This window comes from Sebastes umbrosus, chromosome 3, assembly GCF_015220745.1.
Source record: "Sebastes umbrosus isolate fSebUmb1 chromosome 3, fSebUmb1.pri, whole genome shotgun sequence".
NCBI classification, from domain to species: Eukaryota; Metazoa; Chordata; class Actinopteri; order Perciformes; family Sebastidae; genus Sebastes; species Sebastes umbrosus.
Genome location: NC_051271.1, coordinates 184,805 through 208,697, shown reverse-complemented (window position 1 = coordinate 208,697; position 23,893 = coordinate 184,805). Strand labels below are relative to the sequence as shown.

General features: G+C 40.8%; 1 protein-coding gene and 1 long non-coding RNA gene across 2 annotated transcripts in view; one reads left to right on the top strand and one right to left on the bottom strand.

Annotated features, from left to right (window-relative positions):
- Nucleotides 1–7,798, bottom strand: part of LOC119485044 — a 30,911-nt gene extending 23,113 nt beyond the window's left edge. Inside the window, exon 1 of the long non-coding RNA XR_005206163.1 lies at nt 7,720–7,798. This is a non-coding gene — a long non-coding RNA (uncharacterized LOC119485044). The remainder of the gene's footprint in view (nt 1–7,719) is intronic.
- Nucleotides 1–15,634, top strand: part of lcor (ligand dependent nuclear receptor corepressor) — a 116,312-nt gene extending 100,678 nt beyond the window's left edge. The window contains exon 7 of the mRNA XM_037764239.1: nt 9,408–15,634. Coding sequence (XP_037620167.1) covers nt 9,408–10,551 — 1,144 coding nt within the window. The 3' untranslated portion in view covers nt 10,552–15,634. The remainder of the gene's footprint in view (nt 1–9,407) is intronic.
- The last annotated feature ends 8,259 nt before the right edge of the window (nt 15,635–23,893 follow it).

Here is a 23,893-nt window from a genome sequence, read left to right as displayed (position 1 = left end):
GCGAGGTCAAATTACTGTTTTTATCAATATAGTCTGGTGGCTTTGAAGACAGCGATATGACGGCTTCAGTTACCCGTCGTGGACGGGAGCAGCAGCCTAAAAAAATATCAATCAAAATCAGTTTAAGTGTACGCTATATTTAGAATATGTTCACCACGAAAAAAAAGTCTGAAAGAATGTTCGAAAAAAAAGTCCAAAAAAAAAGATCTGAAAAAATGTCCGAAAAACAAATCTGAAAAAAAAAGATGTAAAAAGTGTCTGAAAAAATGTCCGAAAAAAAAGATCTGAAAAAATGTTAATAAAAAAAGTCTGAAAAAAAAGATCTAAAGAAATTTACGAAAAAAAAGTCTGAAAAAATGTCCGAAAAAAAAGTCTGAAAAAAAAGATCTGAAAAATGTCCAAAAAAAAAGTCTGAAAAAATGTCCGAAAAAAAAGTCTGAAAAAATGTTAATAAAAAAAGTCTGAAAAAAAAGATCTAAAGAAATTTACGAAAAAAAAGTCTGAAAAAATGTCCGAAAAACAATTCTGAAAAAAAGATCCGAAAAAATGTCGGAAAAACAATTCTGAAAAAAAAGATCCGAAAAAATGTCCGAAAAAAAAGTCTGAAAAATGTCCGAAAAAAAGTCTGAAAAAAAAGATCTGAAAAATGTCCGAAAAAAAAGTCTGAAAAAAATGTCCGAAAAAAAAGTCTGAAAAAAAAAGATCTAAAAATATTTCTGAAAAAAAAGTCTGGAAAAAAAGATCTGAAAAATGTCCGAAAAAAAAGTCTGAAAAAAAAGATCTGACAAATGTCGGGAAAAAAAAGTCTGATTAAATGTCCGAAAAAAAAGTCTGAAAAAATGTCCGAAAAAAAAGTCTAAAAAAAAAAATCTGAAAAATGTCCGAAAAAAAAGTCTGAAAAAAAAGATCTAAAAATATTTCTGAAAAAAAAGTCTGGAAAAAAAAGATCTGAAAAATGTCGGGAAAAAAAAAGTCTGAAAAAAATGTCCGAAAAAAAAAGTCTGAAAGAAAAGATCTGACAAATGTCGGGAAAAAAAAGTCTGATTAAATGTCCGAAAAAAAAGTCTGAAAAAATGTCCGAAAAAAAAGTCTAAAAAAAAAAAATCTGAAAAATGTCCGAAAAAAAAGTCTGAAAAAAAGATCTAAAATATTTCTGAAAAAAAGTCTGGAAAAAAAAGATCTGAAAAATGTCGGGAAAAAAAAGTCTGAAAAAATGTCCGAAAAAAAAGTCTGAAAAAAAAGATCTGACAAATGTCGGGAAAAAAAAGTCTGATTAAATGTCCGAAAAAAAAGTCTGAAAAAATGTCCGAAAAAAAAGTCTAAAAAAAAAAATCTGAAAAATGTCCGAAAAAAAAAGTCTTAAAATAAGTCTGAAAAAAAAGATCTAAAAAAATTTACGAAAAAAATTCTGAAAAAAAAGATCTGAAAAATGTCTGAAAAAATGTTTGAAAAAAAAGAACTAAAAAGATGTCCAAAAAAAAAGATCTGAAAAAAGTTTCAAAAAAAAGTCTGAAAAAAAAGATCTAAAAAAATTTACGAAAAAAAATCTGAAAAAAAAGATCTGAAAAATGTCTGAAAAAAAGTTTGAAAAAAAGAACTAAAAAAATGTCCAAAAAAAAGATCTGAAAAAAATTTCCAAAAAAAAAGTCTGAAAAAATGTCCGAAAAAAAAGTCTGAAAAAATGTCTGAAAAAAAAGATCTGAAAAATGTCTGAAAAAAAGAACTAAAAAAATGTCCAAAAAAAAGGTCTGAAAAAAATTTTAAAAAAAAAAGTCTGAAAAAATGTCCGAAAAAAAAGTCTGAAAAAATGTCCAAAAAAAGATCTGAAAAAAGTTTCAAAAAAAAAGTCTGAAAAAATGTCCGAAAAACAATTCTGAAAAAAAGATCTAAAAAATGTCTGAAAAAAGTCTGAAAAAAAAGATCTAAAAAAATTTACGAAAAAAAAGTCTGAAAAAAAAGATCTAAAAAAATTTACGAAAAAAAAGTCTGAAAAAAGCGATCTGAAAAATGTCTGAAAAAAAGTTTGAAAAAAAAGAACTAAAAAAATGTCCCAAAAAAAAGATCTGAAAAAATTTTCCAAAAAAAAAGTCTAAAAAAATGTCCGAAAAAAAAGTCTGAAAAAATGTCTGAAAAAAAAGATCTGAAAAAATTTTCCAAAAAAAAAGTCTAAAAAAATGTCCGAAAAAAAAGTCTGAAAAAATGTCTGAAAAAAAAGTCTAAAAAAATGTCCGAAAAAAAAGTCTAAAAAAATGTCCGAAAAAAAAGATCTGAAAAAATGTCCGAAAAACAATTCTGAAAAAATGTTCAAAAAAAAGTCTGAAAAAAAAGATCTGAAAAATGTCGGGGAAAAAAAAGTCTGATAAAATGTCCGAAAAAAAAGTCTGAAAAAATGTCTGAAAAAAAGATCTGAAAAATGTCTGAAAAAAAAGATCTGAAAAATGTCCGAAAAAAAAGTCTGAAAAAAAAATTGGAAAAAATGTCAGAAAAAAAAGATCTGAAAATTTTTTCGAAAAAAAAGATCTGAAAATTTTTTCGAAAAAAAAGATCTGAAAATTTTTTCGAAAAAAAAGTCTGAAAAAAAAGTCTGAAAAAATAAGATCTAAAAAAAGACATTTTACAGCCCTTTTTGACGGGAAGCTCAGGTGGTTATCTACGCTGTTTTCAAAGCCACCAGACTCCATTAGCAAAAACAGTAATTTGACCTCTCAGAACAGGGGAGTTACTGGTTCACCGCTGCATCCATCAGTTAGTTTGTTTGTGTTATTGTGCAACTTTCAGATCTGAGCTAACGTGGCGTCCACAGCAGTATATTACTTAGCTTCCATGTTGCTACTCCTGTCTGCTTCACCAAACTGGGAGCATGTTACTGTATGTAATAAACACTGACTATACTGTATATATGAAGCAGCGTCATTATGCAGAAACCTACGTCAGGTCACGAGGGCAAACAAAACAGTTTTAGAAAGGCTTGGGATAATAGCATTTTAATGTTAAAACATATGTACTTCGGATGTGAGGAAGGATGTACGTAAGGAACACCACTGATAAGCTACAGAATAATATAAAAACTACAATAATGGACGTGCTCTTTAATGAAGTTTGACTCTCTGTAAGTGCTTATTCCAAACTACTGAAAACTAAAAACCCGTCAGCATTAAACTTTGAAACATTGCAGACTGTTTTAAGATATCAAACCTATAAAGGAATACAGTACTAGCAGCTCTGTTGAACTGGGTTTGATTCTCCTTCTGTCTCCCCATTGTGCTATACATATGCTTATATACATGGTTGGTGTTCCGTCGTGCATCTTTCTATCACTCTAGTAATATCATGTTTAAATAGATGAAGTTTCAGAGGTCGCAGAAAGGCTAGAAACAACCTGTTGGTAGTCGGAGTATTGACTTAAAGAGAATCGACTTTGTGTAAAGTGAAGATCTGCAGGTCTTTAAAGGGCCTTGCCCTCGCTCCGTCTCTCTACGTTTTAGGGGCGCATACTTCCATCCCACCGTCATCATCCTCGAGCGAGTCCTGCCAACGCCTCCCACCTTCCATCTCTTATCGGTTTCGCTCAGCTGATCGATACCTTGGCTACCATCAACCCCATGGCAAGGCTGTACCTACTTCTGTAGTATTTATAATTCAGACCCCTCCCTCTCTCTTCTCGTCTCCATGTCAGTATATTTATTGACGATCCTCAGTGTTGCAGCGCGATCATTTATTGATGAGCGTGTACTCTGCCCTCAGGTCTTTTTTGAATCAGTAGCCATCATACTCGCTTCTTGCATCAAGAGGGAATAAACAATCAGCGTTAATCGCGGATGCCATTTCCAGGAATTCATTTGATCTGTAGGTCAAAGATGGATTAGTGGAGGTTCAATACACAGAGTAGCCCCCGACGCCGGATTGCGGCAGAGCAGCGGTGGTGGAGGATGTGGACATAGAAAACCTGCGCCCACCATGTGGCCTCCCTGATCCAGAAGTGAATACACCTCCAACTGCTGTCTGAGCTGAGATTGAAGGAGTTCAGCATTGACATTACAGTTACCACGAGTCCCAAGCAGGCACCACATGAGCGGTTGTTCCTGGTGGAAGCGAATGTTTCCTAGATACAAAGCTACCAAACAAAGCCAGTGATTACCACACTAGCCTTGGATTGAAACAAACAGAATGAAATTATCAATAGAGCAACGGTCCACAGCCATGGATAACCTGGCATTTAACCAGGGCTTTAAAGGGATATTTCTGGCCTACTACATTCTGGGTCTTATCTCTATTGCTTTGGCCTGTTGTAAACATCACAGTTTACAGATCAACTCCCTGGTTTAGCTTTGACCTGCTGTATTTGGGGTATTTGTGAGCGCAGCATTTTCCTGTCCAATGAGGGATTATTACCATTTCATGTATGGTCAATTTCAGCTTTACCCCGCCCCCCAAAAAAAGAGTTTAGATACTCGGCAAATCCAACAGTTTGTAAACCAGCAGTTTAGCCCGTGTTTGTTGCTGCCTTGGACCTCGTTGGGATGATCTGCCCATTAGGTTAGTGAGTTCACCGGTACAAACCAAGGTCTGAAATTAGCAGGCAGGGAAAACGCTAGGAATGGGAACAGAGAACCGGTTCTCGTTGGTTCCTAGTTGTCAGATTCTTTGGCATCTCATGCTTCTGTGACTATCGATTCCTCTTATTGAATCTGTGTTGAATCAGCAGGAGGAGAGTTCGTAACGTTAGCTGTTAGAAGCCGTTAGCAGCTCAGTCCTGATTGGCTAAATAACGGAGCTACTAACATTAACGGAGGTGCCATTGAGTTATTATTATGAGGCGATAGAGCTCTGCTCAGCAAAAGGACGATTGGGTGAAGGTAAATTACAACGTTATTATCAAATTACCAAGATTTTTTTTTTTTAAATCAAAGCAGATATTTAAATAATCATAATCATTTAAATTGTATGTTTTTATGCAAATAACCACTATAGCTGACAAGAGCAAAGTACAGTACTAGCTCAAGCTCTGCTCATAAAAGGACTATTGGATGAAGGTAAATTACAACGTCATCATAATGTGTTCAAACATAATCTCGTAAAATTACGTTTTTGGCGGGAAACTTTAATAAATCCAGTTGTTTGAAGGAGATGTTTTCACATCAATATAAAATAGATATTAGAGAGAGAATTATGACCTGTTTAACTTCATAACACTAGCTCTAAGCAGCTTGCCAAGATCTTTTTTAAATCAAAACAAATATTTAAATAATCATAATCATTTGAATTGTGTGTTTTTATGCAAACAACCACTATAGATGACAATAACAAAGTAAAGTGCAGTACTGTGTACAGTTCCCCTGAAGCCACGGTGTGATTCCAACACTGTGATTTACCGTGTACATAATGTATTTCATGTAAAATATGTGGAACATTGAATGACATCAGATCTAAAATGTTATTCCTTCATTTAGCGCAGAGATTTCAAAAGTGGCAGATAAAAAAATACTTGCCTACCACAGTGGCAGGAAGTGAAACAGGTTAATTTCAGACCCTGATTACAACCGATGGAAACGATGGCCAAAAGTATGAAACTAAGACTCAAATTGTAATCGACCTGAAGAAGTGAAGGATGATTCTGAACAGTTAAGTTACTGGTTGGCATCACCAAGTGGAGCAGGGTGAGTTCACCATTAATAATATTCAGATAGGGCTTTCCTCAACTAAAGACATTCTTAGTCGAACTGAGTTTCTCCACAAAGAATCACACAAAAGCATCACTTTAAATCTTGTGTTTACCAGAGACGTGCTCATACATTTCTTTTGGGAAATAAGCATGAAAAACGACTAAAGAAATCTGAGTCGACTTAAGACCAAAACGACCGATTAGTCGACTAATGGGAGAAGAAATGGGAAGCACTATATTTGATGAATCACACAACCTACTCTACCGAGTTAATCCTTAAAGGAGTTCTCTACTTGTATAACACATGTTAGTTTAAAAACATCTAAAAACTACAGAACTCCCTGATGCTGAGGCCCGGCGGGGAGTCCATTTAGACCCAGCAGGCCGCTACGCCGGCAGAAACCTGAAGATTTCTTAGACACAGAAATGTAAAAAGAAAAAAAGAAAACATTAATTAATGAATATGCTCGTCAACCCTTCAGACACACGCTTTCTCTCTTTACTCTAACACTACAAGATATGGCCTGCTGACACGCTCACAAAAGGACTAAAAGCAAAATTAGAAACAGCACCTTAAGCCCTTCAGGACGGGACTCTGCCCCCACGCCTGAGGGACCTAAAGGCCCCAAAGGCCCTGAGGCCCCCAAAGGCCCCGAGGCCCCGAGCCTCACCGGAGTCTCTAATGATCAGGTCATGTAATATTAACTACAGGAGGAGGTGGAGCCTGTAGTTCCACCCCCTCTAACACCAGGTTACGGTGTACATTACAGGTTACTGGCCTTGAATTTAAAGTATTTTCTGAGCATGTTTGTGTGAAAACCTCTGGAAGAAGATCAAGAGATACTCAGGAGCTCCAACCTGATGAATGAATCATTAGTTTTGGTTTAAGATGTCACATGATAAACTAAATACTATACGATCACGCTCACAGACCGCTATGAGCTGACTGGAGCTCTATAGAGAGAAGAGGGGAGGAGAGGAAGAGGAGAGGAGGGGAGAGGAGAGGAGAGGAGGGGAGAGGAGAGGAGAGGAGGGGAGGGGATGAGAGAGGAGAGGAGAGGAGAGGAGGGGAGGGGATGAGAGAGGAGAGGAGAGGAGGGGAGAGGAGAGGAGAGGAGAGGAGAGGAGAGGGGAGGGGAGGGAAGGGAAGAGCCTCCTCTGACGGGTCAGAGAGATTCCTCTAACATCTGGAGGAGATCAGTTCTCTGTTTAGTTTCTGGAACTGAAGAAGCAGGTTGAATAATGTAAATGTTGTGTATGAATATTTAATATTTCCCGTCTCCTCGTTGATGATCCTGTTGGTCTGACTTCATTATGAGCTGTTAGAATAAATAGTTTAAACCTGATAAAGTAAACTAACAGAACAGAAACAACTAAATCAAAGTTATATTTGATGGTAATATTGTGATAGTGGTACGAGTCCAGTGCTTTAAGAGCTGGTTTAAAGGCTACAGTCTCGTCTAGCATACTGCAGAATACATCACTTTAACTGTTTCCTACTAGTGAGGAACGCAGTATGTACTGTATACTGTGGTCAGTAGTATGTACTGTATACTGTATACTGTGTACTGCGTTGGTCAGTAGTATGTACTGTATCCTGTATCCTGTATCCTGTATACTGTATCCTGTATCCTGTATCCTGTATCCTGTATCCTGTATCCTGTATACTGTATACTGTAAACTGCGTTGGTCAGTAGTATGTAGTATGTACTGTATCCTGTATCCTGTATCCTGTATACTGCGTCTGTCAGTAGTATAGTAGTAGGAGGTTTTAAATCCAGCCCCTGTTGTTTCTGGAACAGACCATAGACCCAGATCCCCCTCTGTTATGTGCACTCTTTACGCTCCCATTGAATCGTCAGATCCAGCATCAGTGTCTGGCGCGGCCTCCCTGATGACTGTGTGCTTACTGTAACAGAACGCTCTATTAGAGTGGAGTCTCCAAAGCCTCTCGTTAACCCTGTACTGTCTTCAACGAGCCCCGAGACCGCCCACTGTGCTAATCTGTCTTAAAGCTCCCGCTGAGGACTCCCCTCATCGCACAGTCAGTAGCTCACCAGACTGCGTCTCTCCGATGGAGACGTACAGTATTCACCTCGAGTTTCTTTTCTCCCCCGTGCCATCCGCTGACTTGACAAGCCGTTTCCTGTTGTTATGAACCTAAGGGAGCATTTTTTAAAGAGCCTTTCCTCTGTTGCTATAGTTACTTAGCAGTAGGAACACCGGCTGCTGGAGATCATATGGAGAGCATACTGTATGTTTCAACAGCAGAAATTAGAAACATTGAAATGTGAGATGCTTGTTGGAAAGAAGACATTCTGTTTGTTCGTCCAACATTCAAGTTTAAAATGTAAATAACCATCTAAAACTAGCCGTAGGACACGTGGGACAGGTTGATGAAAGGTTAGATCTTTTGGCTTGTGAATGTTTTGGTGTGTTCAGATGTGTTGTCTTTTTGGATTGTTATATTAAACGGTCTGAAAAGGTACATTTACTCAGTATTTCACCATAAAGATGAGTCAGAACAATAAGTATAATTTGTGCAGTGAAATGTTTTTTTTCCTTCCTATTCTTTCCCAGATTAACAGCTGTTTTATTTTTAATAACTTCATTAAACATGTTTTTATGTGCTTAAGGTACAAACTGCAAGTAGAGCTCAGCGGTCACATACCACACATTACTGTTTCACAGTGTCAGGAATCTTTATCGATTAATTAATTGATTGATTTTGATAAATTATTTTCCATTTTTTAAATTTTCTATGATTTTTGAAGTTCCTACTTGATTGAAAGAATTCAAATTCTTTGTACAGTGAATTTTGAAGTTAAATGTTTCCCTGAAAATTTACTTTCCAAAAACCCTTGTTTGGTTTTGGCTCAACCAGAAGGTGTAAGTGAGATAGAACCATGATGATTGCTTCTCATGCTGAACAAAATAAGTCTGTAAATTGAAGGTGGAATTAACCAGAGTGAAGATAAGATTAGCCCAATACAGATTTTTCAAATGAGCGATGCTAATATCTATATTTATTGTTTTTCTGTGCCATTTGAATTGTGCATTTATGTGTATAAAGTTTAAGTTACATAAACGGTATTTGTTGAGATGTAATTATGAACCCAAAGATTAAAACATAGACCTTTATAGCTTCATTTATTCACTGGATATAAGGAAAAAAGTCAATTCAAGCATGTCACAAAATACCGTATTTTCCCCATTTACCCTGAGAGGTATTCATGCAAATAGTTTCAGTTTGATTTGCAGAGGTTTTGAGATATCCACCACTAAGACGTCTGAAACAGAGACGATGGAGATAATTCTATTTGTGCTGCTCAAAACAGTAAAATGACATTCATCACTACAGCATCGTGTCTTTCCAGAAACCGTAGCCGAGTTTCTCTGGACAATCTACAGACCTCACTTTCAAACATTTTTTATTGAGGAACAAAAATAGTCATAAGTAGATAATGAAAGCTGTTGTCTGTGTTTTATCTCAAAACAAGTTTCTGGCAAAAGACGCTGATGTTGAGTTTCTCAAATGTCATTTATTTGTGATTTGGTTATGTTATTTGTGATTTGGTTGAACTGGAACTCTAAATAATGATGTTTTTTCTCATATAGGTGGTAAAAAGTGCAATGATTAATGATTTAATTCTGAGCAACACATTACAGATTATAATATAACCCCGGTCTTATAACAAGATACCTGACACTGTTCCTAAACCGTCCTCATTTTGTCTCCGTCTAGACACTCTATCAAAGTGGAACATACCCTGCCAGAGGTGGACGAGGACGGCCTGCTGCCGAGAAGCTTGCAGGACGGACTGAGGGAGAACTACGTCAACTCCAACTCCTTCAAGCCGCCATTGGCCCGCTCGCTGCGTATCAAGGAAGAGCTCCTCAGCCAGAAGCACCGCCTCCTGAGCCAGCCTGCTGCTCTTTCATTGGCTAATCTAGAGTCAGCCGGCTTGCTCAATCACGCGCAGTCCTACTCCTTGCTCGGCCAGAAGGGCTCTTCCTCTTTCTGGGGAAGCAAGGCCCACCTGGAAAGCCTGATGAAGCTGAAGCAGGCCAGTGGAGCTCTGAGCGGGGCTCTCAGTGACCTCAAAGACCTGCCTACATTCCTGGAGAATCACCACAACCACCACGGAGCCTTCTCCTTCAAAAGTTCCCTCCACCATCACCACCACAATCAGGTCTCCAAGGCCCAACACCACCACAACGAGGGCAAGAGGGACCAGGGCCACTCGCCTCCCGTCGACCTCAAGATCCCCCAAGTTCGGGGCATGGATCTCTCCTGGGACTCCCATGCCTCTGAGCTGTACGGCTACGGCGCCCTGGGGGTTGGGGGTGGTGGCCACGGGGAGAACACCCTGAGCCGGAAGCTGAGAGCCATCCTGCCCAAGCAGAACCGCCGGGGAGGAAGCCTCGGAAGCCTGCTGGATGGTGCGGCTGACTACTGGAGCTCTGACTTGGACCACTCCAGTTCCGGGCCAGCGTACTCCACCTCCGACGCGGAAGGGGACCCGAACTCCAAGCAGCCGAGGAAGAAGAGGGGCCGTTACCGCCAGTACAACACGGAGATCCTCGAGGAGGCCATAACGGTGGTGATGAGCGGGAAGATGAGCGTGTCCAAGGCTCAGAACATGTACGGGATACCGCACAGCACCCTGGAGTACAAGGTCAAGGAGCGCTTGGGAACCCTGAAGAACCCCCCAAAGAAGAAGCTCAAGCTGATGAAGATGGAAGCAGGAGGTCAGGATTTTCCTCTTGCAGAGTCAGAGAACACGCCCACCGCAACCCCGCGAGACGACGGCCCGCCGCTGGCAGCCGCTGAGCTCAAGGACAATGTAAAAGAGGAGATTGATGACAATTTCAAACCAATCGACTAAACGACTTACACATGTAAACCTCAAGTCAAACGACTACAGTAAATTGAAAACGGATGGGGCTTTATTTGTGCCAATTTACTTTGCAGTATCTGGGTGAGCACAAACACAGGGATAATATGAGGAGGATTCTTAAAACAAACTAATCGGATGGTTTTTAACAGGCGTCGTCATAGCGACGCTACGAGCATTTGTTTAGCTTTTATATCCAGGGGCTTAACAAATGCAGCTAAAGATATTAGTTAAATGACAATTCATGAAATTTCCATAAGCATGCTGATAATCCCCAGCCCAAAAAACCCAATCCCCCTTTTTTCTGAACTTGACACACTGAACCATCGCTGCTTGTAAATGCAGTTTGGGCTTTGGACCATTCCAATTTGGGGGAAAAAATGAGGGGAAGATTGAAAATTAACTCCTCAAAAAACAGACAAATTAGTCCCTTTACTGCTCCCCTCTCTCACGGAGTACTAGCTGATTGGTAAGTGAACTGTCTATTCCATTTGAAGCCAACTGTAAAGTTTAATCATGCCATTGATATTCCTCACCAGGGTTCTGAATCAAAACCCATCCTCTTATTGCCAGGTAGCCATGACGCTTTAACTGCAAACCTTTTCTTTCCTCCTTAAGATATTCTGCTAATCTCCGTGCGGACGAAAGCAACATTAACCCCCGTCCTTTTTGAATGAGAAAAAGACACACAAAAGTCATTCAGGGATGCATGTTTGTGAGTTTCGTGGACACTACTGACTTCTATAATCGACTTCTTTTCCTCTTATCTTCATCTTTTTTCATTCGTTTTGCTTTCTTTTGCACTACACTTTGGGTCTGGCGCTTACAGACCAGGTTACCTCGGCATTGTTGCCCTCGCATCATGCACTTATTATGGTCTGTCTCTGAAGCCCAGTCGCAACCTCGTAAAGGGTTCAGAGGTGCACATCGCCTGCGTCCGCCGATCCATATTCAGATCCCGGGGGAAACCTAAAACCCTCTTTTTTTTGCCAAGAACCATGTGGAGGGGGAAATCTGATTATGGATCAGCTCTTTTTTAAGGCGGAATGCTACCTCATGGACCTTCATCAGCGTCTCGCTGCTGATCCTGGAAAGCTGGAGCCGCCTTCAGGTTGCCCTCCACCAAGCGGCGACCGGAGTGAGCTCATCCCCGTCACGGAGATCTTTACTGGACGAAGGCCTTTTAGGATCAGAATGTGAAACTCTGCTGCTATCCACTTCATTATCTAGCTCCTATACAAGGCTTTAGCTAGTCTTAGCTAACAGCAACACATTGCTGATGTTTCTTTCCTTTTTGAAATCAAACTAAACGGCTTAGCTGACCAGTTTTAAAAAGAAATTCTTCTCCCTCAAACCTCAGTAACGGCAGTTTACTACAACAATGTGCATCTCTAGAGGGGATGTTCATTCTGGGGTGGTGGGAGGGCGATATGCAGTGGGGGGGGTAGTTGATAGAAGCGAGGGAAAAGCAGATTTAATATATTATAAATTATTATGACTGATGATGTAAAAGCCAATCTGTGATTCTGGATGATTTCTTTTCTCCTCATTTTTAACTCAGGGTAACTGAGACAGACGATGTGGGTTTCTAATGTGGTCACTTCCTGTTGGACCTATAGTAGACAGACAGGAGGACGAGGCGAGGGGCCATGGCAGATAGACCTGCTGATGACAAAGAACAGAAAACACTGACGCTGGGTTTGGGGATCGAACTCGTGGCGCTAAACTTCTAAAATAGCACTTTTCAAAAGTAAGCGAAAACACAAGAGAGAAAGGAATCTGTTTGAGGCGATGCATGTGGTGTAGCTCTTCTCGATCAGGAAGGCAAAAAGCTTTAGTGTGTGAAGACTTTCAGAAAGCTGCAGCTTGGACCCAAACGACTCTTTTGTTTTCCTCTCGATTACCTCCACGACAAAAAACTAAATAGCAAAAAAAGAAAAAATGTTCGACGGCTTGAACAAGTTGAGTTTTGTGTCGTGTCGTCTCGTTGTTCTCCCCCCCCTCCCCCTCGCCACTGAAGCACCAGGGATAGAAAAACTATCATCACGTTTTACCATGTGGGGAAAGAATATCCCTCAGAGGACACAGGTGGAAAGAAAACAAAAAGCTCTTTTGGTATTTTCCATCAGGAAAAGATTGAAGGAGACAAAAGCTTTTTTTTTTGGTCGTCATGTTTTTTTGTGCTCTGTGGTAAATGTTGCTCTTCGCTCCTAAACACTGCCTGGTGCTCACCCAGTCTGTGAGACCTTTATAACGTGAGAACTGTACCTCTCTGTTCAGATGAAATGATGATGATGATTCACTCCTTTTGAAATGTAATGTACGTTTTATTTATTTGATTTGTTTTTTTCTTTGATTATTCTCTTTAAAATGGCATGCACCACTTCTTTTGGCTGATTTTGGGGGTCGGGGCCAATCTAATATATTATGTTGAAAGAACTTATTAATAAGTTATGAATGAATCACAATCTTATTAGAATTAGAATCATTTACTAGCTGTTGCAAACAATCTTAATTTCCCCCTCTGTGGTTATTCACCTTAAGCTTTGTAGCTCCCTTGGCTTGATTGGAAGGTATTGGCGTGGCCAACGGGAAAAGCTCTAGAACAGACCTCTGGGCACAACAATCTCTCCAGGGGTCATCATGCATGTAATGCGTCCAACACTTTGACAATGCTGAGCATTTGAAGTGTCTAAAAGGTTGTTGTTGAGTGGCGTTGAGTTGGACCCAGCGAAGGACAATGCACTGATCTGATAGTTAAAACTGGATCAAAGTGTCGATAGCGAAGCACTTGTTATGAACCCGCCTCTGATAAAAGGCACTTAGCCAGCTGTGAATACAGTCGGACAAAACCTGACGCACAAAAGCGTCATGTAGTGCATGGATCTGTGCTAATAGAAAATTAAATATATGTGTAGAAATATTGTAATTGGCACTTAATGCACAGGTTTGCATGGATATAAACTTCAACAGCACTTACACTGAATTCCCCTGAGAGGGGCGATTCCTCGAGGGGCCAAACTATCTCTGTGTCTACGTTACACTAATCTCTAAAGCTCTATCTATCCTTCATTCCTGACCCTTAATGTACATTTGATTTTACTATAAATTTGCCAATGTTATTTAAAAGCTCCCATTGTCAGCCTGCTCTTATCTACTGAGGTGCGTGCCATTTAAAGCTCTATTTATGTCATTCCACTGGATTTTTCTTGTTTTCTTATTGTTTCTAGTCATGTGGTTAACGGCTCCCCCTGTCCGAAAAAGTCCTCCTTCTTGCAACTGAGTCTCACTGCTGTTTTTAAAAGGAACCTCATACTATATTATATACTTAAGAGAACAGTATATATCTATTTATATACATCTATATTAACAGATAACTCACATAATGAATGTAGTGAACTGAAATGAATATCTCAAACTTACAAAACCAGAACAGTCATCTGCAAAACAAAGATTGCACTGTCAGTTCATTTTTTAACAGACTGTTGTTTTTATTCTTTTCACTTTTACGCTGCTTGCATTGGAAACGCAGTCGTTTTCCGACGCGGGCGTGCGACAGTAGCCTTCAGTACTGTAAATGTCTCAGGATCGAGCCAACGGGATGGGCAGCAATATTAGTCAGTCGGAAAATGGCGCAGACTTAACTACCTGTACTAGATGTAATTTATAGACGTATATACATATAGAAATGATATGTCGACTCGGTCAGCAGAGACCGAGTGCTATACCTCAATCTCAGAATAATGACTCCTTTCTGTGCCTCGTACTTTTATGTATACCTTACCTGGGAGCCTGGCGAAGGGATAGCCGATACTCTGGGAAATATAGTATCCTCCGCTGTTTCTTTTCTTTTATTATCTGTTCTTTTCTTTGTTTCGCCTCCCTCTCGCGAAGGGAGGAGGGAGACGCTTCAAGTGTCTGACTGACCAATATTTGCCACCCTACCTCTTTTCAGGTATTTCAGGCAACAAAACCTTATAGACGTATATAATGAGCAACAGATTGAGCACAGGGACTTTACAGCTGTTCCTGTTCTGAGCACTGGATGGGGTTGATACGGGAGGGCTGCTATCCTCTCACGCCTTCCTCTCAAAGTCTAAACATTTTGGGATTCAGTGGTCTGGTTTCACCCTGGAGGCGATCAGTCAGGTCGGTCCCGCCCTGCTCTGAGAAAGAACAACATGGTTTTGTTCACTGAGGGTTTTTATTCCTTTTATGGTTTATTGTGTGTTTTTAGCCGTAATATAACTCCAGGTTGAAACTCGACAGGTTTATTATTTATTTCGTGTTTTTTTTATTTCTCACACCCGGAGAAATCAGAGACCCAGAGGGGAGATTGGGGGACAGGTGGACAAGTTAACCTTCCTTTATCTGCTGTCTTGTAAAAGAACAATATATCCAAAATCTTTTACACTGCATTCCAAAAACAAACACAGGAAGATGTACCTTTATATGATGAAAATGAAAAAAAGCTATATACTTATGAATATATAGGTATTTATTTTACTGTTTTTTGCATCTTCAGGTAAACCAATCGATTCTCTTTGCTTTCAGGTTGGTTTTTCATTTGATTTGATTTTGTTTCTTCTGAGTGAAAGACTGTCAAAAACGTGATAAATGAAGAAAAAAAAAAAATGTCGAACAGCAACTACTGTAACCTCACTTAGTAGACGCCACATGACGTGCCATTCTGCTTCAGGATGGTGTGTGATGCTGCGGGCTACCAGGAAAGACAAGACCCACAATGTATATGATTGCCATGCTCCTCTCTGCCGAGAGGCTTCTTCTGTTTCTGTTTCTGTCACGCTGCATATCTGGTTGTCATTTATACCTCAGGTCCGACCACATCAAAGCAGCTGATTGTACATTAGAAACACACACACACACACACACACACACACATAGAAGAATCAGGATTTTTAGTACGGCTCGTTTCCAGATTTTAAGATGTAACGGACGGAAGCAGTTTTTGAATAATGGTTGTTTCTTGTCGTTCGTACTGTTGTTTATTCTGATCTTCTTTTCCTTTCTTTGTTTTCTTATAAAAGAAGAAAAGAGAATTCTCTAAAAGCCAGAAGCCAGGTTTCAGTGAATACAACGCTGTATTCTCTCTCTAGCACATGCAGCCGTGGAAGAGCAGAACGCACACATAGAGACATGACGCACCTACAGCAACACACACACACACACACACACACACACTCTCCCTCCTCATCAGGTAGCCACACTTTGTGTGGGCGGGTTATATGTATAATTATGAAGCTGGGAGTCTGCCGTTTCTCTTTTAGAAGCAGGTGGGTGTGTTTAGTCCACAGCCTGCAGAACATCAGCCCCGCTGGCTGATTTTGATCTGGCTCACTGGGACGCTGCCGGCACTGCCTCTGTGAAAATCACTTTGTTTTGTTTGTGGCTTTCAACAAAGACTGCTTTTCTTCCTCCCCCTTTTCTAAATCAACTGTACCAGTCTTTCTGTTAAAGGAACAATCCTCCCTACAGCGGTTCTGCTCTCTCTGTGATGTTGTGTACATTCCTGCAGTTATTTTGTTTCCCCTTTTTTACATCTTTTCCTCAACATGCCTCATCTATTCCTGCCGCTGGCGTGAGCGCCATCACAGGCTGCTGTGAATCTGAGCTACCAGCGTGGAGGAAAAACACTGGCTGAAAAGCACAAACATTTGACTTTAATTATCCCGTATAACTACCATTTAAAACAATGCAAGACATTTCATTTAGAAGTGTTAATCTACAATCATGTAAAATGAACATTTGTTTACAGTTTACTGTGACAGCAGCAATGTACTTTTAACCGGACATTGTTTAATTCATATTAAAGAAGTCTGTTTAAAAGGACATTTCTTTTTATTTTCTAGTTTGAAGAATGAAATCCAACATTTTGCTGATCAAACAGGATCAAAACAAGATTTTACAGTTAACAAAAGAGTACGGCAATCTATTAAGGCCATTGTAGGTCAAAAATAATAATTACGGAGCCGGGGGGTAATATTCAGAGAAAAAAAAATCTCATATATTTTTCCTAATTTTATTAAAATTTCTGTTATTTTTACTTTTTTTATTAAAGTCCTAAATTTGCCAAAAAAAAATCTTAAAGGGACTGTTTGTAACTTCTTACACGTATAACTCACCCGGGTCGGTGTCCCATGCGCGCTCGCATATGTATTGACTTAAAGGCCACAGATGTCACTGTTAACAAGCATTTCTGATTATTACAACAGTCCCTTTAATATTCTCTGAGATTAAAGAGGAAACTTTAAATTTAAGGGGAAAAAAAATAACAAATTTGCGAATTTGATAAAGTCATAAATTTACGAGAAAAAAAAAATTTAAATCAAAATAATAGTGGAGCGCAAAACCGTGGTAACGCCAGCCTCCGTCTGAATTTCATTGCTCCTGAAGTAGTGCTATTATTCTAACTATTTAAAACAATGCAAGAAATTGAAATTAGAAGTATTCAAAACATTCTGTAATCTTCTATAATCTTTAGGAAGTCTGTTTCTCCCAGATTAAAATGACAACTTTAAATGTACGGGGAAAAAAGTCACAAATATGCGAGATGATATAGTCATAAATTTACGAGAAGAATTAACGCCAGCCTCCGTCTGTGTTTCGTCGCTCCTAAAGTTGTTCTATTATGGCACCGATGACCTCTGAGCCTGGCGAAGGTCCTGGAAGATACATATAATTTTCTTTCATGTTCCTTCTGTTTTCTTTTATGAACATAAGTAAATACTAATTTTAGAATTGTGGATCTTACAGAAAAGTAGAGAAGAACAACTTCTATCTTTGACTACTTTAATCTTGAATTTCTTTCTCTGAATATTACCTCCTCCCCCGGCTCTGTAATTATTATTTGTTTAACCTACAATAGGATGTTGTAAAAAAGAGCATTGCACCCATGTTGTGTCTAGAAATTGAATTCTCCACCTTAAGACACAAAAGCTGCAGAATAGATGCAGGAATGCAAAGAACATCACCAGTAGATGAATATGTCGGGTCAGGTTGGCAGAGTCTTGGACTCAAGTTGTTTTTCAGTAAACAGTCCAGGGCTCGCCTTTAATCCCTGCCTGCTATGCTTCTGGATGGATTTTTCTTTTAACTGCGTATTCTTGTAACCAGATCTATCTTACTCTGAGAGCAGTTTTAAAAGAAAATCATCAGCAACATGTCCTGACAGTTAGAATTCGCTCCATGTGTCATAAGCTTCGCCATGCTGTTGTTTTTCTCCCAGACATTTGTCAAAGCGGCGCTTACAGATCTGTTAAAATGTGCATCTCCTCTTGTCGTGGAGTGCGATGCCAAGTGCTGTAAATGTCAAAGCATTTGTGAGGATGTGACAAGCAGTCGCTCAGTAGCAGTCTGGCTTTGAAAGCAGAGCTGAGTACAAATCTTAAAGGCCAGACACGCCTCTGGAATGATGCTCATCTGCAGCAATCAACACAACAGACACCTTCAACTCCCGTCCGTTCAAATTTACTAAACAAGAAATTTGGAGGAAAAGTTGTAAAAAATTTGACTCCAAAGATAAAAGTCTTCACTTGAAGAGGTGACGGTTCGACTAATTCATTTACATTACTACTCCGATAAGGAGCACGCAGAGTGTTACCGATTAGTCAAAACGGTTTGAAACGAGACCTTGAATTTAATACCGTATGCTCTCATATGATCTTTTACAAAACCGTGTGCTTTGAAAATAAGAAAATCTACATTGACAGCCAGATTTTGAATATTGTTATGGTGATGAATGTTTTGGAAGAGCAGGCTGGTTTCCCTGCTTTCACTTTATTCAGAGCTGTTGATTTCTAAATTCCCATCCCGGCTCATTAGTCTACCACACGGACCACACGTAGCTTCGTATACTCGCATTCATTCTGACGGTACCACCAGAACAAGTGATTCTATATCTGTTGTTCTTCAATCAGTGGAATCAAGAAGAGTGCCTTTTGAAGACTCTAATCACAATCTCAAATCTAATGGTTTAAGGGCTGGTTACTTAATCACGTAGAATCTAACCACCCGAGTGAAACCACGGAGCGGAACGTTCTCCTGTCCAAGCAAAAATGTCATGTGAGATTCAGGTCAAATTTGTCGGCTTAAATCCCCCCCCGCCACAGCCCCTGTGATTATCATTGTGAAAGGCTCGCCGCAGACATTTTCTCACACTGGCTGTTCTCGCCTCCGACGAGCCCGCGGTGCTGGCGTGCGTCTCACCCCTCCGCCTCGGCAGAAAGCCTCCTTACAGATGGCAGTCAGACAGACACGGCAGTCTGAGGAGGTGGATGCGAGCGCGAGGATGAAATCTAAGTGAAGTACAGCAGAATAAAGGCCGCTGAAGGTCGCCGTCCCCGCCCCCACGCCGCAGTTAAACAACAGGCTTTTAATGGAGCCATGCTGAAATTCACTTCCAACGGTACTTCGGCACATTGCGTCCACGATGTAAAAGCTTCGTCTGAAACTCCACTTAAAGGGAGATGATTAGGGACAAAATATCCGATCTGATGTGCAGGTTGAACAGGAAATTTAGAAAATCAAAACTGTGTAAAGGAAATGTAGTCAAGATGCTCTGCGATAGCGTTTCATGAGGTGCCCTTGTGTGTTGCCATGACAATCTTGCAGCATTGTTCCAATGTGGAGGTGTGTCTGGCCCTTAAGAGACACCTACAAGGACCAGCTGGTCTCCGGTTGCTCTGGACTCAAACCCAGCTCTGCTCCACCTCCACCTGAGCCGGCAGGTTTTGGGGTTGAGTTTGGAGAATTTAGCAGAACCGATGTCTCGTCATTATGTCGCGATGCATCTTCTAATGTTGATTCTTCTGGCTTTTCCCAACGTCTGTTTGTTTCAAAGATGCTATTGATAGATGATTACCACAGAATGTCTGTTATCCTCTTCTCATGTCCTCTTTCCCTTCGTTATACTTCCGGCGAGGCTCTCTCTTTGTCTTGCTCTCATTCATATCCATGTGAGAGCATCTTAAAAGCATGCATTTGTCCTTCTCCGAGATGCTCTCAGTTGTTTCTGCTACCTCAGTCCGTCACGTGGACTTGCCTGTAGAGGGATCTTTTCAGGTGCCAACTGCTTCAGGAGTCGAATCCGTTGATTTGAAAGCTAAAGCGTAGTCTGTTGCTGCCAGTGAAGTACCATCACAAGCATTTCTAGGATTTATAAACTTTTGAGGTCAGGTCGGCTGGTTCCAAAGGCTTTTGATGAAAGTTAAATGCCTCCAAGAGTTAGCTGGGTGATTTGTCAGGCCTCCCACTGGCGGTCCTCGCAGACAGAGAGACAGAGTGTCCTGTTGATTGTTTTCTGACCATAGCGATCTCCGTTTCTTGTTATTCCTCTCAGAGATGTGTCAGATCTTGATTGTCCTGTCACTCAGAAAGTGTGAAGTTTGTGGAGATGCACAGCGATGCTGCTTGCACTGCCGTGTATAGGTGGCCGGGCCGAGCAGGGCCACACATCTCCTTCCACACCTCCGTAAACGTTGTTTGATTTTATTGTCACTTTCTTTGATGAAAAGTCATAAACCCCCTTCCTTCCTCTTCCTCTTCACCTTCACCTTGGCGCCCTGCCTATTTGTCATCCTCTCAGCATCCTTGGAGCAGTGGAGCGTGAGCACCTCGGGGCTGACAGGCCCTCGTTACTCCCAGGAGAGATGGGGTGTTCCTGGGCAGCCCCGGGTCCTTCACCTCTCATCACAAAGCTCACTGCTGCCTCTTGGGATTGTAAACACGACCCAGAGGCCGAGGAACGCCGTCAAACGCCGTCGAACGCCGTCTTCCCTCTACCTTTCTCTTATCCTTTTTCACAGAGGCTTTGCCACGCTCTCCTCTGAGGAGGATCTTGCAGATTTCGATGTTTTAAGACAGGGCTTGAGGTTCTTTCAGCAACAAGGGAGGCTCATTATCCTCTGCAATATTGAGAACTGTTTCTTGCTTCATACATACAGTATGTTTGGCAGTCGGTTAATATTTCATGAACTCAATATTCTAAAGGTTTGGCCGTTAATGTTGTATGATGTCTCTGATCTCTTGTTTTTTGATGTTTCAAGGTAACGGGCTTGACTTTTAGTTTCTGTGTTTAAAAACGAAAAAAAACAAGAAAAAAAAAAAGGTCTAATGAGCGGGGGTGTGTGTTTTGTTGAAATTGCCAGTGCATTGCTGTGATCCTCTTGTAGCTTCTTTTTGCAGTCTTTGGAGTTCTGCCGTGTCTTTGACGACCTTCTCTGTTACCTATCAGTTGTGAAGTCTACACTACATGCAGATAACCTCACCAGCCAGTGTATTTATAGTCGAGCCGAGGAGCAACACTGGCTTATGAGCACTGATCGATAGTCGGGTCACACGGGCCGGCGCTCCATGTTAGAGTTCAGTCCTCAGCCGGGAAGTTTGGCAGTACAGAAGATGAAACGACGTGCAGATGATTCCCACTGCCAAAACTATTCAGAAACTCTTTTATGGAACTCCTCAAACTCATCTGGCGGAAGTCGACTCATGAAAGCCAGAACAACATCTCCTAAAAGGGTCTTTGAAAAGCCTTTTTTTATTATTTTTCACTGATTCTGTTCATTATTTTCAGCCAAATACTTTTTCAGTGCTTTATATAAACAGCAAGGATTGTAAATATGATTAACTCTTAGCAGGGGAGGCTCACGCCGAGCTCACCTAATGGTCCACCTCGTTGGTCCTCTGGACATCTAACTTGACTGTTGCCTTCCCGGATGTCAAAATGAAGGAAAGCTGCTCGTAAAAAAAAAAAAAGAAGAAGGAGCGCTTTGACTGAATCTGCGTCGGGGAAAGTAACGCCGAGTGTTTGTTCTTTCTTTCAGTCTTTGATAATGTTTTCCATCTCGGTGTTTCTTGGTGTGCAAAAATGTAAAGAAGAAGAAAAAAAACTTACAACACAGAATACCTCAGAAAAGAAATCCATGTAACCTTGACGACCTCCACATAGTGTCAGATCCTGACCATCAACACTCATCTCCTGTCCTTTGTCTTCGTTTCCCCTCTCTTGCTTCTGTTTCCATGCCGTGCGTAGCGCCCAGTGGAGGTTCTATAGCTTTTTAGACCACTTTGGTTCCTCATGCGTGTTCTGTCTTTTCATTTGTGAGCATTCTTGGTCTCAAACCTTTCTCAACCCACCTCGCGTTCCTCATGTAAAGGCGGAGAGGAGGTTGTTTTCAAGACAATTTGATGCATCGCTATTTCCAAACAGCTCGGGAAGATCCACAGAAGAAACAACTAAAAGAATCCTCCTGCCTTTTGATTTTAGACGTGGGTTTGCTTTTAGAACGCAGGCAGATACGCGGAACACTTGAAACCACACGGTCCCTTCGTTGTTCCTTTTCCATACCTCTTTATCTACTTATCTACTCTTTATCGTTGTTAAAAACTGAATGTAAAAAAAAAAAAAAGGCAAACACAACTAACCTCTAATTTAACTATACATATTTAAGAATAAGAAATACTCTATATGTGCACATAGATATACCTATACAAGCCCAACAGACACAAACACAAATGCATATGTATATAAAATCTCTAATGTCATATACTTTTATCTTGAAAAAGGAAGAGGATGAGCCTTTTCCATTAATGATTCAGGGAAACTCTTTCAGAAGTCCAGTGCAGTATGTTCGGTGAAATCACTCCCACTCTCGTTGCTTCTAGTGTTCCTTTTCTTACTCCGTTCTCGCTTGTTATTTACCCCATGATGTAGCATAGGGCAAAGGGGCAGGGCCACTGGAGTTTTTTGTTAACCGAAGAAGAAGAAGAAGAAGAAGAAGAAGAAGAAGTAGTGGAACTAGGATCTAGTGTAGTTGTAGTCTTTTCAAGCCTGATTCTGTGAAAAAGGGGGACGGGAGGGATGGACGCTGTAAAGACAGTATATTTATGAAGATGACTTGGACGCGAGCGTCACATTGGGGGGGTTGAAGCGTTGTGGGTGGGGGGTGTTGGGGGGGGGGGGGGGGGGGGGGGGGGTGTATATAGAACTGCTTTACCCATCAACCCTTGCCTGTCTTTTTCACAGGTGAGGTGGAACTGTAAATTGAAGGCACTGAGGAGGAACGGTTGGTTGGTGTGTTTTTAAGTCTCGAGACTGTTTTAAATGAAGGAAGCCGAGGGGGGGGTTATGATCCTGTTGAGGTTCCCTACAGAACCCAACAGATGGGGGGGTGGGGGGGGGAGTTATGATCCTGTTGAGGTTCCCTACAGAACCCAACAGACAGTAAAGTTGTTAGAAAACGCACCTCCCTCGAGCTTTGCTGGGAGCGACGGACGGTTTTCGTGAACGTTGACCTTCTGGATATTTTTGCATGCTGGTGTACATACCCCCCCCCCCGGTTAATCCAAAAGCGCTTTTCTTTTGGATGTTGTCCGCCGGACAGATTCTGATGTTTTGAATATGAAATATTGCCCCTAAGAAAAGAAAAAAAAAGTCCCTTTCCTAAGAAGGAGCACCTAGAGGTGTTCGTCACCGCAACAGCTTTCGTAGTGGTTTTTTGGCTAAAGCTCTTTTTCAATCATTTTGTTTTCCTTGTGTAGATTTAACAAAAGAAAAAGTATGTCTGAGTGTGGATCTGTGTGGCTGTGTAAGAAATAATGTGAAAAGCTCTTCTTGATTTCCCTCCGTTGTTTATCTTTAACCATGTTCCAGCCTCAGAGCTGTCTCTATAGGAACGTTAATCTACCTGTGCTCTGAGCTCTGATGGTAACCCGATGGAACAGTTTGCATCTCTGAACGTACCCTGGCTGTCTGTAGGAGAAAGACGCCTCTCTCTGGGCTCCTTACGGCCCCGAATGACATTACCCACGCACCCTCAGGGACCCTCAACTACACTGCTCTCACTCTTATTCAGGTACTTAATCTACACCGAGTTTTAGCAGTGATCAACCTTAACTATGGTTTATTTCCATAAGCCTGTTCCTATGAAGACAAAAATTACCCCTCAAAACGTTAACCGATCAGAAGCAGTTATTCCTCCCCCTCAGAGTTTTGTTCTTACGCTCTCTTTCTATCCTTTACCTGTCTCTTTTTGGATCTCTGGATCATTTTAGTATCTTATGAATGTCAATCTTCTCAGTTCAGGACTCTTCGTCAGTCCTCCGTGGCTTTTACTCTGCGCCGGGCATCGACGCAGGCGTTTGGTATCTTGAGACTACAAAGCGCCGACGCGACGATGACTTACACCAAGCTAACCTCTTACAAACAAACATCTCATACAAAGTGCACAAAATCAGTGGTTTGGCTTTTAGACTTGTGTTTGAAGCCTCCACACTCCTTCACTCAGTACGCTGGTTTACGTTCAGGTATCCGTCT